Below are 16094 nucleotides of genomic sequence, written 5' to 3' on the forward strand. Positions count from 1 at the left end.
ACCTCGACGTCTTATTTAGTTAGATTTATAGTTTACGCTACTTTAATATAATTAAAAATTGCCTCGGGCTAATAAATACTTATAATATATACCCCTTATACGAGCTTAGCTTTATACCGCTTTTTAACGTTAGTTATATTCGGATCGACGAGGTTAATCTTCTCGCCCTACTTTTTTTATTAAAAAATAACGGTTTCCTTTTTAATTATAAGAATCCTACTATTAAATACTAGGGGGGTATTTATTATAAGGACCTCTTTTAGCTTCGCTACAAAGCCCGCTTTTTAAAGCTCCTTATCCTCTTTTTTTTTATAAAGTTAATATTAAATAGGCTTAATATATTATCGGTCTATATTCTAACGATCCTAAATTAATCGCCTTTATACTCCGCAACTAGTAAGTACGGGTCGTACGTAAAGGTAATTATTAATAATTAATTAATATAAAAATCGTAGTAAGTAGCCTACTAATAAGTACCCGATTCTACGAGCCTATATAGTAGCTTAAGTACTTTAATAATCGTACTTTCTAAGTACTTACTAGCTATTTCCTTTAGTAAATAAGCTAGGATTTTCCTTATAAGCCCTATAGCCGATTAAGTATAGGCCTAAGTAATATTACGGCTCTAAATCTTATATCCCTTTTTCTATAATAATACTATTAGTACTATTATTAATCGTTAGCTATAGCGCTATATAGTAAGTAATTATATAAGTAGCGTCGCTTTTTTAACGTCGCCGTACCCCTAGATTATATATCTAAACTTCTCGTACGGCTAGGGTATTCTTTTCTTTTTAATCTTACGAACTATTCGTAATTTAAATATACGGAGGTTTATATATTTTTCTAAGTCGTATAGGATAAATCGATAGACCCCTCGATCGTAAAGAGTATTTATTTCGATAAGATCTAATCCCTTATACGGCTTTTTAGTAGTTATAATTATGCCTTTTTTATATAGTTTAACCGCTAGCTCGAAATCGGCTTTTTTTATTATTATATAAAAGGTATTAATTACCTCGTTATTAATAATAAATTGCCACGTTAGGGCTTACCGTCGTGGTTTTTTATAACGTTTTACTAGTAGTATTAGTACCCTTTTAGTAATTTCCTTTTCCTCGTCGTTTATTAATACTACTATAACGATTTTATTAAGGATAATTTCCTATGCCTCTGCTACGGGTTATATAGTTTCCCCTAGCTCTTTTTCTTTTTATAAGTTAGAAATTACCTCGTTAGGATTTATATAGTACGGTCTAACTATTATAATTAATACTTCGAGTAGCTAGTTATAATCTCTCGCGACTATATAAGAGTGCTCGTTAACGGAAATTAACTTATATAGCCTAGTTTACTATTAGGTAATTTCGCGCTATACTCGTATATCCGAATTTAGTAATATATTTAGATTATCCCCTATATCAGGCCTATTACGTATAGTAATTACCTCGTTAATTTACTTTTTTATACTTACTTCGCGCAGTGCCTATATTACTTTTTTAACTACTCGGGCTCGTTAGCTTATACTTAGTAATAGTAGCGAGGCTAAGGTCGTTCTTAAATATGCTCTAAATACTAATAGCGTTAATATAAGTCCGTTAGGCCCTATAGTATTATTATAGTATTTAAGTACTATCTAGAGGCATTCGTCGTTAGTAAAATCCGGATTTTCCTTTTTAATAATTCTAAACGCCCTTTTTAACTATTAGTATACCCTTTTTACTTTTCTAATACTATAGTGCGCTTTAACGGGTACGACTTTTAGCTATATACCGTAGGCTATTATATTATCCCTAAATTCTACCGACTTAAAACTAATACTAGCGTCGGTTCTAATACCGTCTAGCGGTCCTTAGTATATATCGATCTAGCTTTTTCGTAGGGCTACTTATACTATCTTTACTTATAAATCCCGGAGGAATTACCCTACTTAAAAAGATATAGCTACGTCGATTATATATAATACTAGCCGACTATTCAAATAGAAAATATTAACGACTATTTCCTAGTTAAAGTTAAGCTTATTACGCAATTTAAATTTAAATTTGCGTAGGCTTTGCGTATCTATTTAGTATTAATAATATACTTTCGTTAACTACTCTAGCGCCCCTATTTTAATATTATTACTACTTAATCACTTTGAGAGGTTATATAGCCTCGTAACTAACGGGTACCTAAATCTCTAGTATAGTTTTCTTAGCTCACTTTTTGTTAAGTAATTAATCGACTTCGTATCGTTAATAAGCTTTATAAACGTATACCCCTATCGTCGTTTAACTACTTTAAAGTGCTTACCGCTAGAGATTCTATTCTTCGTATTATCGAATATAATACTTAGTCGATCTATATCTTTTAAATATAAGAGAAATAGGGTATTAATAGGTAAAATATAGAAAGTTATCGTTCCGAAGTATATCTCTACTTTTACTATACTTAGGGCGACGATTTCCTTACCTAGGCCGAAACTAATCCTTATAATACCCGCCGTTAACGTATTAAGCGTTATTAGCACGATCTTTTATAGCGCCTAGAATTACCCTTTTCTTCTAGTTAACTATTATAATACCCTAGTATTTAGGATAATCTTATAGAAATTATTTAAGCCGTACCTTTCGCTCGTATAAAATACTTATACGAGCTTAGTATTCGAGGGATTTAAGTAGTATAAAAAGGACCCCTCTAGCTACCCCTAGATATACTTAGTATTATATTCTTTTTTTTTAAATATCGAGAGAGATAGCGTCTTTTCTTTAATTATTAAGATAATAGGCTTTAGCCCTATTAAATTCGCCCTTTTAGCTACTTCCGTATCCGTTATCTAAGGGACCTTCCCTTACTATCCGTAAATAAAAGCCTATTTATTAAGAGCTTTTACTACCCTTTATTCGTTTAGCCTCGTATATCTTTCAAAAACTAACGGGGTAAAAAAAAAGTAGTTAATATTATTAATATCGTTATAATCTAATTCGTTAGTATAGGGGGTAAGATCTTCTTTATTTTCTAAATCTTTTATAGGGGGTATATACTTTAGGCCGCTATTTTAATTACCGTTACTAAGTATAATAGATTCGGGATGCGGCCGGCGACAGGACGCCGATAACTTAGCGACCGGTATATAGATCTTATTATAAAAGAACTTTTTAAAAAGCAGAGCCTTTATAAAGGACTCTATAAGCTTTAGTCTTATAATATACTTATACTTATATTATAACCTCGCTAGTTAAGTATTTATAGCCTAATCTCTTATAATTCTAAAGCTTTTACTTCTATAAAGTAACTAATATAAGTAATAATAAATTATAGAAACGAACGGAACGTTAATAAAACGACGCCTAGCTATTAGTAAAGAGCCGTTAGCGCCGACGAGCTATAGCTATTTAGAGTCGACTACTTAACCCTATTCTATTTAAGAGAACGAGCCTACTATAGGGCGAGTCCTATTTAAATACTAGTATTTACGGAAGAGCTAGATAAAAAAGATAATCGGGGCAGATTACCCTTACGGGCTAGTTACCCCGTTAATACCCTAAAGACCCTATCCGTTATAAACGGGGCGTTTATTAGTAACCGATTGCTAAATATATAAGGTTAAGGCGCGTATAAAAGCGTAGGTAGTACTAAGATAGCTAGTTTAACAAACCCCATAGGCCTAATAATAACCTACTTCTATAAGACGATAAAAATAATAGTTAAAGATCGAAACTAAAAACGGCGTTAATACGAGGAGCTCGTTTAATAGCTTACTAAGCGGCTAGCGATGCGTCTAAGTCGACGAGAATACGAAAAGCCTCCTTTTTATAATTATAAACCAATTAAAAAAGAGTCTACGAGTACTTAGGTAGTAAACTAGATTATTATTATAAAAATAGGTAATAAGCTTCGCGTAAAAAGCACTATAAAATAGCATATTAAATGGGCCCTATTTAAGATATCCTTATTACTATAAACGTAATAGTATAATTACGAGAAGAGCCTCTAGGATCCCCTCTCTTAGGGCGACTTCTTAGCGTTTATTTACTAATAATATATAGACCCCGAGACTTAAAAACGGGAATACCGTAAAGAGCTAAGGATAAAGAGGCTAAAAGAGGGCTAGACCCCTACTTAGTTCCTCGCTAAGTAATTAGCGATCTATTATAACCTAAGTATAGAAGATATAAAAAATTCGAAAGTAAAAGTATATTAGTTCTTTTTTAAACTACTATCTTAACTATAGGACGATCTAATTCGTTATAAGGTCTTAATTAAGAGAGCACGCGATATAGCTTATAAAACTAATAAACTATAGTTATTAAATTAGTAAAAGGGCGGCGACTAGTCGTAAAAGGACGGTAAGAAGAGGCTATATCCGTTATTAAAATAACTACGTCGAATATCCCCCTTTTATAGAAAAAAGAGTAGGGAGAGCTCTAAGGGGCTAGGCTCTAGGGACTCGCTAAAAGTAATATCGCAAAAGCTATATAATAAGAATACTCGCGCCGAGCTATTATAAAAGCGTCGTAATAGCGATATTAAGTACTTTACGTATGATAAGATAGGCTATATATTTAGTAAGTACTAAAAAAATAAGTTAGGAGGTAGGGGCGACGATAAGCCGACGTACCCCCGATCGAAGCTAACGTTAGTAACCGTCTAATAAGTTATTACTAAGCTAAGAGTTATAGAAGTCGACTCGTTAAAAAACGAGTAGGTATAGGTAATATACTTAATACGCTTATACTAAGTATTAAGAGGGTACTAATAAGAATAATTACAAAGGGCAGGGCGATAGTTCTGCGAGGTATTACTAAAAGGCTAGTAGAAGTTAATATAAATATATGCTCCGAGATAGATATTATTAGCACTAGGCTCGTAACCTACTTAGGGTTAACCCCGGCTATTACTATAGCTCCCTCGTTAAGGGACTTTTAGGGTAAAGCTATAAACTAGGGGAAAGCTTACTAATTAACGCTCTTTTTTATCGATTACTATAAGTAGCTAAGGAAGATTTAGTAACTATTCGCCGTAGTTAATAAGGATAAAAAAATAGTAGACCTCTTATTATTATAACTATTAATAAGCTAGGAGGGTATTCGTATTAATATAGTAACGAATATATAGTTATACGAGCCTATCTTAGTCGCCGAACTAGAGGTAATAGCTCGCAATATTATTAAGAATTATAAGAGGGCGTATATATTATATATTACTATTATAAGAAGTATCGTGGGGGTAACGGAGACTAAACTACGAGGGGGTCTATTATTAGAACTTTAATTAGAAATAGAGACGTTCGACGAGTAGTTAATAAAGGGACCGTAATTATATAGCGGGGTAAAATACTCTATCGACTTAGTTCCGGGTACTAAACTACTATATAGTCCTATCTATCCGTTAAGTAAGAAATAACTTAATAAGCTTTATACGTATATTACTAAGAACCTAGCGAACGGTCGCATTATACCTTTAGTTAGTAAGGCTAGGGTACTAATCCTTTTCGTATTAAAAAAGGACGGTACGCTACGCCTCTACGTAAACTACCGCGGGCTAAATAGGGTAACCGTAAAAAATTAATACTTATTACTACTTATCGGCAAGCTCCTAAATAGGCTTCGCAGAGCGAAATAGATCTTAAAAATAAATATTAAGGATACCTACTACTATATCCGAATTAAAAAGGAAGACCGATAGAAAATAGCGTTCCAGAGCCGATACGGTTATTTTAAGTATATTATTATACTTTTCGGGCTAATAAACGCACCCGCGACGTTCTAGGTATATATTTACCGAGCGCTCGCCGACCTACTAGATATTTACTATATAGTATATATAGATAATCTAATAATCTACTTAATAATAAAAGAGTAGTATACGGAGGATATTAAGAAGGTCCTCTAACGTCTACGTTTATACGGGCTTTTTACTAAACTATTAAAGTGCTCGTTCTATTAAAAGAGGGTCGAGTTCTTAAGTTATATTATTATATTAAAAAGAATCGAGATTAACTCGTTATAAGTACGAACAATCGCCGACTAAAAGGCGCTAGAGTCTATTAAGGATATTTAAGTGTTCCTAGGGTTCTATAACTTCTATTAGAAGTTTATTACTAAATACTCGGGCATCGTTATACCAATAATAGTATTACTAAAAACAGAAAAGGGGTAGATAAAGGACTTTTAGTAAACTAAGGAAGTAAATGAGGTATTTAATTAGCTAAAGGTCGCTTTTACTTCGGCAACCGTACTTACGCACTAAAACCCATAACGTATTATATAAGTAAAAACCGACGCTTTAGTTAAAACTATCGTAGTAATCTTATCGTAATAGGCTAATAAAAAATAGCGACTCGTTATTTATTAGTTACGGAAGCTTATAAATACGGAGTAGCGATAAGCTACGGGCTAATAAGAACTACTTATTATAGTAAAAGGGCTAGAGCACTGGGCTTATTACTTCTAGGGCTTTTTATAAAAGTTTATAGTCCTAACGGACTACTAAGTACTTAAAAGAATAATCGGCGCACTAGCGCAGGACTTTTAGAAAAGGCTCGCGAAGTAAGTATATAAACTATTAATATTTAACTTTAATTTAGAATACCGGCTAGGGAAAACGAACCTAGCGGACGGTCTATTTAAAAAGCTAGACTATATAAAAGGGGAAGTACTTTATAAAAACGTCCTCTTTACGCTAGCCTAGAAGCTATGTCTTATTAGCGAACTACTACCCGACGTTTAGTAAAGGATAATTAGTTTAAAAGGATAAAATAATATTACTAAAGTATACGTTTAAGTAGTTAAGGCCTCCCTTTATAATCCTAGCTAGATATCGGCTAGCTCTAAGGATAGGGAATCCTCTCTCTTATATTAGTAGCGTATTATAAAGCGTACTAATAAAATAGTAATAGTTATTACTATAATAACTCGAGGTAAGAAAGTAAGAGAGTTATTAATAAACGCTCGTTAATAGTCCGGTAAGAATAAAAAGGAGTCGGATAGAGCTAGGGTTATTATATTAGAATAGCACATCCTATGCCCTGTTATAAAGGAGCTTATAAGGGGCAAAACGGTATTCGCTTCCTATCTCTTATTAAAAACTAAGGAGCTCGTTAAAAGACTATAGGCTAAAAACGAGTTCTATATATTATAATTAGCGAGAGTTCGTACTATAACTAGCGAGCTAAGAGTATATTTACTTAATAAATAGGGTATATTATTTTTTAAAAAAAGACTTATTATTCCTTAGGTAAAATCTCTTTAGATAGAGATCCTTTATTAATATTACGACGACTATAGGATAGGTTATATAAGAGCTACGAAAACTCTCGAGCTAATTTAAAAGAAGTTTTATTAAAAAGATATTTAACGAGATATCTAAAAATACGTTAAGAACTATAAGTATTATTTAGAAGTTATAACCCTAAGATATAAGCCGTACGGGTAGCTATAGTTATTACTACTACCCTTATACCTATTTTAAGAAATATTTATAGACTTTATTACGGGGCTATTACCGAGCGCTTATAGTAACGGTATAAAGTATAATAATATTATAATTATTATCTATTATATAATAAAGTTCGCAAAGTTCCTACCTATTATTAAAATACTTAACGTAATATAAATAGTAAGTATCCTATACCGGGAGGTCGAATATAAGTTTAGTATGCCTAAAGGTATTATTACGGATAGAGATAAGCTTTTTATAAGCGTATTTTAAAAAGAGTTCGCTAAGGAACGGGCGATACGTTACTAATTATCTATTGCGTACTACTTATAAACGGACGGCTAAATAGAGCGAACTTATTAAATATTAAAAAAGTATCTAAGGATTTATACTAAGGGCTCGCTAAATAAGTAAGTAGCGTAGCTAGAGGAGGCCGAGTTTATATATAATAATAGTTAATATTCTATTATAAAAGTATTCCCGTATATAGTACTATATAGCTACTACCCTAAGTATGTTAAATATATACCTAATTATAAAGCTATAGTTTAGGGGGTTTGGGAAAGGGTTTAGAAAATTAGGGAGATTAGGGCCTAGGCTACGTAAGCGTAAGCATAAGCCTCTAAGAGCTAAGTAGCTTATTATAATAAAAAACATATCCTAAAGGAGTTTAATCGCGGAGAGGTCGTTGGCCTATTAATAAAGAACATATAATTTAAAAATAATAAACTAGTACTGAGATATATTAAAATAGTAATAGCTAAAAGGGTAGGGAAATAGGCTTACCGAGTATATTTACTAAAGTAGTATTAGAGAATATATAATATTTTCCTAATTTCCTAGCTTAAGCTATAAGGAAATTACCGAACGGTCGGCGACTAAATAGTAAATCTCCCGGAGTTAGAGGATAAGTAAGACGTTTAAGAAGTTAAAAAAATCGTCGTAATATAAAGCGAGGGAGGAAACTTACGATATCTTATTAAATAGGCTAGGTAGCTTACTAAGTATAATACGTAAGAACTTATTAAGTATTTTAAAAGGGTAGCGGAAGTAGTTAATAAATTCGAACGTTATAAAAAAAGGGTATATATAAAATAGGATAATAAACGTTAAGTTCGCGGCAAAAGGTCGCTAAAGATAAGTTAATTAATAATATACTATAGAACCCTTTTTATCTAGCTTAGCGCAATCCTTAAGAAAAAGATATAGTATTATAACCCTCGGTAATACGTTACTAAGAGATCGCTAAGATCTAGCTACGTAGGGGGAGTAACCTACGCAATACTAATAATAATAGTAACGGCTTTAGCGTATACTTCTAAAACTTAATAATTAATAATAGTAGTCCGCTCGATAGATAAGAAGCGGGGAGGCTTTATATACGTACTCGGCTAACTACTTAAAATAAAGCCGTTAACTTTATTAATATTATAACGGGTAAGAGGGAGGTAGTTAAAGTCGCGCAAAGTATTATATATATTAATAATAATAGTTCGTAGAGCGTTCGCTACCTAGTCGCCGTTAGAAGCTATAATAAGAAGTATAACGGGAGCTATAATAAGAGGTATAATAGGAGCTATAATAGGAGGTATAATAAGAGCTATAATAAAAAGCGGAGTAAGAGGCGAAATAGGGGCCGTAACGCTATTATTATTAATAATAAGTTAGGGACGGGGGACGTTATCCGAGGCGACGTTCTCGTAGTTCTAGTCGAGCTAAGGGACCTTAGTAATATTAATATTCGTAAAGAACTTAGTAACGTTAAACTACTTATTACGACCCGCGGCTTTAACCTTAGTACGAGTAATAGCCTTATTAAGCCGTTATAGAGCCTTTATTTAGAGTAAGAGGAGCGTAATACTAGCCTTATTAAGATCTAGAATAATATAACTAAGGGCTAGGGTACCCTCGTTTATATTAAAAAGAGCGTCGCGGGTAGGGGTCGGCGAGTTATTAATATTAAAGTAGCGGTGCTTATTATAACGCTAAAAAAGAGAATTTTCTAAGTTATTACCGAGCTCTTTAAATTCGGTATCCTTATGCTAGGACTTATTAAACTTAAACCCGAAGTCGTCCCGCTCGTCGTTATTATTAAGAATATAGTTAGTAATAAGAGTACGCTTTTTAATAAGAGTCCGAGTCTCGGGATTATAAGAAATAGGGGTAGTACTATATATAGTAATAATATAAATAGGTACCTTATTTGCTAAGAACTTAGTAACGCGTTTATAAAAAGTAGGGAAAATAGGAAACTCCTAGATATACGTAATAGTAACGCCTTTAAGAGTCTTTTTATAGTACTAAGTTAGAGCGTCGAGGTTACTTTATAAAGCGGTTGCACGGCTATTATTACAAAAGTAAGCCGGCTAGAAATAACTAAGGCGGGAGATAATCTTAGTCTTATTATTAGTATTAAGGATACTAGCCTAAGAAAAGAAATCTAAGTTAATAAGAAGAAAATTCGCTAAACGATTACTAACGACTTACCGTAATCGAGATTAATAAGTTTAGATACTCGTAGTTAGTAATAAGCTCCTAGAGAGTAGCCTATTTAAAGTAGACCTTTTTTACCTTATTACCCGCTAACGGGTTAGCGATATAAGTAGCTACCTTCTCTTATATATTAATAATATAACTAAAAGTATAAAGAACGCGGCCGCGCTTATAGGAGTTAAGGCTACCCTACTCCTTAGTATTATAGAACTCTATAAGGGTATTCTAAGTAAACTAAGCGGCGCTATATAGCTCCTTAAGAACCTAAGAGATATCGTTAGCTAATATTTTAGTAACGGATTAGCGAGGACTCGACGACTTATAGCAGAACACTTCTTCTTATTAATTTAATAAATAATATACTTAGCGACGTAAGCGCCGGTAATATAAATAAGCTCGTCGATATCGTAATATAAACTAACTAAGTAGTATATATAAAGAGCACCGCTATAAAGACTACGGAAGCCCTTTTTAGGATTATACTCTATATTAAATATATCCTAAATACGCAAAATAGTAGATATTTTAGTAGATACTTAGTAATAGTATAGCGAGAGAGTTATAATTAAGAAACGATGCGGAATTAAAATATCGTAAAAAAAAAAGTATAGTTATATAGAAAAGAATTCGTAGAACGGTTACTAAATAGAAAGAGAGAAAAAAAAGTAAATACGTAACTAGTAACGGACGAAAAGTTTTTTACTATAACGATAGCCTAATAATAATAATAACCGCGAGGTTAGGCGGGCTCTTATATATTATAACGGTTAGAATACTTTACTACGAATATATACTACTAACCTAATAACTAGTTAGCGCGCTATTGCTAAATAATAATAATAAAGCATCCGTTAAATAAGGAGATAGGAGCAATACCTTGTTCCTAAATAAGAAAGGACATTATTAACGCCTTATAGAATTTATTACGAATAACGACGTTAATAGCTTTATTATTAGTATTAAAAGAAGATATTACGTAATAACTTTAGGGACTAAAGTTACGTAAAGGGGGAGTAATTATAATAGATTCGGGATGCGGCCGGCAATAGGACGCTAATAACTTAGTAACCGGTATATAGATCTTATTATAAAAGAACTTTTTAAAAAGCAGAGCCTTTACGAAGGACTCTATAAGCTTTAGTCTTATAATATACCTATACTTATATTATAGCCTCGCTAGTTAAGTACTTATAGCCTAATCTCTTATACTAAGTTCCGTACCCCCAGATCTGCCCTTATATATAACGAGGAATTAGTTAAACTAACGAGGGCTAGTTTTACTATTTACTACCCTCGACTTTCTATACTATTCGTACGATTTAGTACGCTCTTCCTCAGAGTAATTACTTAACTAATATCTATCCTTTTTATAAATATAGTATTACTTCTTCTATTACCCTACCCGTAAGTTAAATCTCTATCTATTTAACGAATCTGGGCCTCTTTACTAGCGATTACTATATCTAGCCTCTTTTCTTTTTTTATTATACGTTCGATTGACCTAATATTATTAATAAGGGCCGTCGTATACCTAGAGGTAGGTTTAGCGTAGTATTTTTATTTTAATATTAAAGCTAGATCTTAGCCTCGAGTAAAGCGTCTCGTAGTCTTCGGGTACTTAGTATAGGGTAATCTTTACTTTTAATATACGCTAAACTATAGTATAAAAATATCCGACTTTCTGCTCGTTTATCCCCTTATTTAGCTAGGTTTTTACTAGCTTATCGATTCGATTAATAAGCTCTTTAAGGATCTTTACTTATAATTTACCCTCTATTATCCTAGCTATAAATATAAAAAAAATCGCTCGTAGCTTAGATAGGAGCTCTAGGTTCTTATCGTAGGTCTTAAAGCAGCTTCGGATTACGTTAATTATACTAAGAAAGTCCTTTTAATCGAGATTACGTACCGCTTTATAATAATAATTAAAGGCTTTACTTATAAATACGATATTAATTACTAAATAGTACTAGTGTTCTCTAATTCCGACTTTTTTATAATAATCGTAAAATATCGTTAGGGTTTTTTATAAGACCTTATACTTCCCCCTAGAATATAATTTCTCTTTTAGGAAGATCTTTTTAAGGTTTATAAATTGCCTCGTATTCGCTACTAGATTTTTAATATTTATATACGAACCCTGCGTCGCTACGTACTATTAGTAACTTCGGGTCGTCTACCTCCTTTTTTATTAGCTAATCGGCGCCGAATTTCGTATTAATAGTAATAACGAGTTATAGATCGCAATAGATAGAATTATCGATTATCGTACTTTTAGTACTATATTTTGCCCCGGTATATCCTTTTATAACAATAGATTTCCGTTAGTAATTATAGGGAGGAAATCTAAGTCGTTTACCCTTTTTCTAAATTCGTTAAAACGATTATACGCTCTATCGACCTATACCTAGTTCTATAGTACGAATTCCTCCTCTATAATTATTACTACTAATATTTCGTATAGCTCTTATAATTATAATTATACTAATAATACCCCTAGCCCGTAAAGGAATTTATTAACTACTTTTATAATTCTTAGGCTTGCGCTCGCGAACTATTCGTCTAGCTAGTAACTAAGGTCGTTTACGATCTCGTAAAATAGGGGTTACCCTTATAGCCCCTTTTTCTTATAGACCTTAGTTAAATAGATTAATACCGCATTAACTTACTTACCGTTAAGCTAATCCGCGATTCTATATATATTACGTAACAGGGATAGTAATCGCACCTTATAAAGTGCCCGTTACGTACTAAATTACGTATCTATCTTAGATATCGTGTATATAGACCTTCTCCTTTTATCTATTTCTACTTTGATAGTTAAGCCACTTTTACTATACTCCGTATGCCTATTACTGCGTGCTATAACTCGTGATAGTTATGAGCCTAGCTCCTATCCGCTATTGCTATAATAGTTAAGTGCCGTATTATCTATAGGTCGTGTACCTAAAAAGCGAGAGGCGGCCGTTCGAGTCTCCGTATAGGTAGAGGTTTTTCTAACTAGTCTGCTACCTATGGGGCTAAGGCTACCATTTGCAGGGCTAAGGCGTAGTATAGACGCCTATTGCACGGATAACGGCTCTAGGCGTCTGGGGGGTGTGTTACGAGATATAGATATAGTTAATACTACCCACATAGAGTGAGCCCGCTTTTCGTAATAATATATCTACGTCCCCTAATAGTCCGGGTTAATATTTACCTACTTATAAGGGATTAGGATTCTATTTAAGATCGGGTTTCGTTCTCTTTTTCCTTACTCTAACTTACTAAAGGGCTTACTTTAGCTTATACCCGTATTAATAGTCGCTAACGTATTTAATCTTAACGGGGATATATCTAATCCGCGCGCGGGTTATAATAAATCCGTACTTTTACTACCTAACGAATTTATTAAGGTCTAAGAGATTCCTACTTCCTCTTACTATCTCGCTACTACTCTCGTTTTTATTATTTCTAGCGATTACTATTACCTTTTTAAATCGCTAGCTATCGTACTTACTAAGATCCTCCTTTTTATTTAATAAAAAAGGGTAGGTTTTAGTAATTCCTTTTAATAATAATAGTAGTAGACGTTTATATTACTATAAGAAAATATAGTAATTAGTCTCGGGATCTTTACTAGTTACCGATTTCTATTATCTCGTATACTTCTAGCCTCTTAAGCCTCGTGCTCTCTATAATCTCTAAATAGCTTCCTTAGTTAATTTCTAATCGCGGGCCGGCTATAGAAAAGTCGTTTAATAGAAAAGCTACTCGGGGCGATAATAAAAGGCTACTTACTTAAGTAGTTCCGTTAATTAATATAGTTTAACGTAGTAAACGTCGACCTCTCGTAAGTAATAAAGGGCTACGATTACTTAATTCCGTATAGTATTTAAGAATCGCCCCCTTTTTCGTTTACTTTTATAAGGTTAATTAGTACGAATTTCTTATCCCGTATAGTATTAAGAGGTCGTCTCTTTTATATAATAAGATACTTTACTAATTTATAATAATAGAATTTAACTACTAATTAGTATTAATATCCCTATTATAGGGTAGTTAGTTCGAACCGTAGTTAACGAAGAGATTAATTAAACTATATAAATATCTACGTAGTAAGTATAAAAAGGATGTTCTAACCGTAGGTTAGGCTGGCTACGATAATCGTAAATAGGGCCCCCAATTGGCCCCTGCGCAGTCGGCTGTATGCCGCGGTCGAATTAGACTTCTAATCCGACAGCACTACAGCCAAGTCAGTTCGTTTCCAGTGCCGTTTTGAGTATTGCATTGAACTAGACATACCTGATGGTGCAATAAATGCAAATGGGCGGATGTTCTCGAAATGCAGCTGGTGTCCCTTTCCAGAGGCAGCGCAAACGATTGTTGGAGCTCATCAGCAATCTCAGCCACGCTGGCAAGCACTTCTTTGGTGCCAAGCATGAACTTGTTGTTGAGTCTTCCGTCGAGACCGTAGACCTCTAGTTGGCATAGCGGTTAGCATTATTTCTTAAAGCGGGCTTCAACAGGATCACACATACTCCTGTTAATGCTCCCAATGACCTTCGACAGTCTGATACGCATTCGTAACACGGCTGTCCTTTGGACTGAACCAGAGTAGGTTGGTAGTTGACAGAGCACATAGTCGTCATGTATTGAAGGCGGCATGCCAAACAACGATGTGATCTCCCGGTCAAGGATGTGTACAGTCCACCATAACCTTCGGCATCTTTCGACATATGCCTCTCCTAGTCGCTGCACAGGCATGTCTATGTGCATCCCCTCTCCAAGGGCTATGCGAAGTGCTTGACCGATCGGTAGTTCACCATTAGTATAATGTATAATATTAAGGATTACGGGAAAAACTTACATAGTTGTATGAACAGTGCCTGAAGTCGATGCATTGCGTATATAGAGCAATGCAACACATGATCTCTGTTGACAGAACATGGTTCTTCAGTAAAACATTGAAGTCTGGGAGCAGTTGCATAGCCTTGACAAAGAAGTCATGGCCAGGAGGTCTGTTCCCCCTGTTGGTCTTGGTGGTGAAGGCTTTTCCGAAAGAAAGAATGAGCAAGAAATGAATGAACCACGGATCAGTAGGATCGGGTCTGGGATTAGGGTCAGAATAAAAGCTGTACAAGGACTTCATAAACGTTTCTTCGTCAAAAAGGTGGAACATTTGGCCGCAGTGGAACTTGACGGCGTTGACCAGATAGATGGCATAGTCTTGTGTGGGAAGAGCTGGCATCTCGGGGACTTCGCTTGCTCTGTAGCCATCCCAATCGAGGACGTACGTCGTGCCATCAAAGAGAAGAGCGTTGGTCGGCAATGGGGTCTTGTGGACGTATTGGTGTGTGATGTTGAGGACTCGTCGGGTAAAAGACCAGTTAGATGATGTGCCCAGGTAGACTGTCCTCTTGTTAGGCTTCATTGCTATCAACGTGGTGAGCTGCACTATAAATGACTTACACAGCCTTCCATTTGGCGCTGTTGTGTACTCTGACTGTCCAGTAGACAGAGGGTTGATGAGGTTCGACGCGACAGGATCTATTGGCGCTTTAGGCCGAGCCTCCTGACTTTCCTTTTCATGCGTACCATCTGCAATGATCGGGCCATTTGATTCATCCCTCATGGGCAAATCACCGTCGCTCTCATCTCCTACTGTCAGCTCAGACATGTTCTCTGCAATGCAAAGTAAGATAATTAGGGATAACCAACTGTTTCCTGCTTTATCGGGACGCTGGCCGCCCTCGATTGACACTTGGGCTGGCTCATTGGTGCTTCGGCTCCGCTCCCACCTTTCAATTCTCTGTTGAAGGTCGATGATGTAGCTAGAACACGGATGGTGAGCCGGACTTATGCCTCGATCTAATCGTTGGTAGGAAAGGCCAGGCCCGATTACTTACCCTCTGGTGACGACGATTCTTTGATCCCTTTCGTCAAAGGTGCAGGACTGTTTGCGCTTGCCACATGCATCGCACGGCTGAGATCCTGAGCACTTGATTTTCTGTCGACGACAACGCACACAGCTAGATATCCAAGTGTGTTAGTCGTACGCAACCGCGGCCAATTGACAAGGGAGGGAAAATGTGGTATGTGTGGTTGGCTCGGACAAACTTACGCATTCGACGACCGCTTGGATACCTTGTTTCGGCCGGCCCCAGGTTCCATTTCACTGTTCAGGAAGGCTTATACTC

The 16094-nt window shown here is 34.9% G+C and overlaps 2 protein-coding genes across 2 annotated transcripts; one reads left to right on the top strand and one right to left on the bottom strand.

The window, feature by feature from the left end:
* Positions 1–12929: 12929 nt before the first annotated feature.
* CLUP02_01715 (uncharacterized protein) lies at positions 12930–13058 on the top strand (the record flags this gene model as incomplete). The annotated part of the gene is made up of 1 exon (XM_049280753.1): positions 12930–13058. One exon carries the CDS (start codon positions 12930–12932, stop codon positions 13056–13058), a length of 129 nt encoding a protein of 42 aa, XP_049136710.1.
* A 1067-nt stretch (positions 13059–14125) lies between these two features.
* CLUP02_01716 (uncharacterized protein) lies at positions 14126–16068 on the bottom strand (the record flags this gene model as incomplete). The annotated part of the gene is made up of 9 exons (XM_049280754.1): positions 14126–14139; positions 14200–14254; positions 14308–14375; positions 14436–14687; positions 14765–14783; positions 14843–15555; positions 15616–15728; positions 15804–15926; positions 16019–16068. The coding sequence occupies 9 exons, from the start codon at positions 16066–16068 to the stop codon at positions 14126–14128; spliced, it is 1407 nt and encodes a 468-aa protein (XP_049136711.1).
* Positions 16069–16094: the final 26 nt, after the last annotated feature.

Source organism: Colletotrichum lupini, chromosome 1 (assembly GCF_023278565.1).
Source record: "Colletotrichum lupini chromosome 1, complete sequence".
NCBI classification, from domain to species: domain Eukaryota; kingdom Fungi; phylum Ascomycota; class Sordariomycetes; order Glomerellales; family Glomerellaceae; genus Colletotrichum; species Colletotrichum lupini.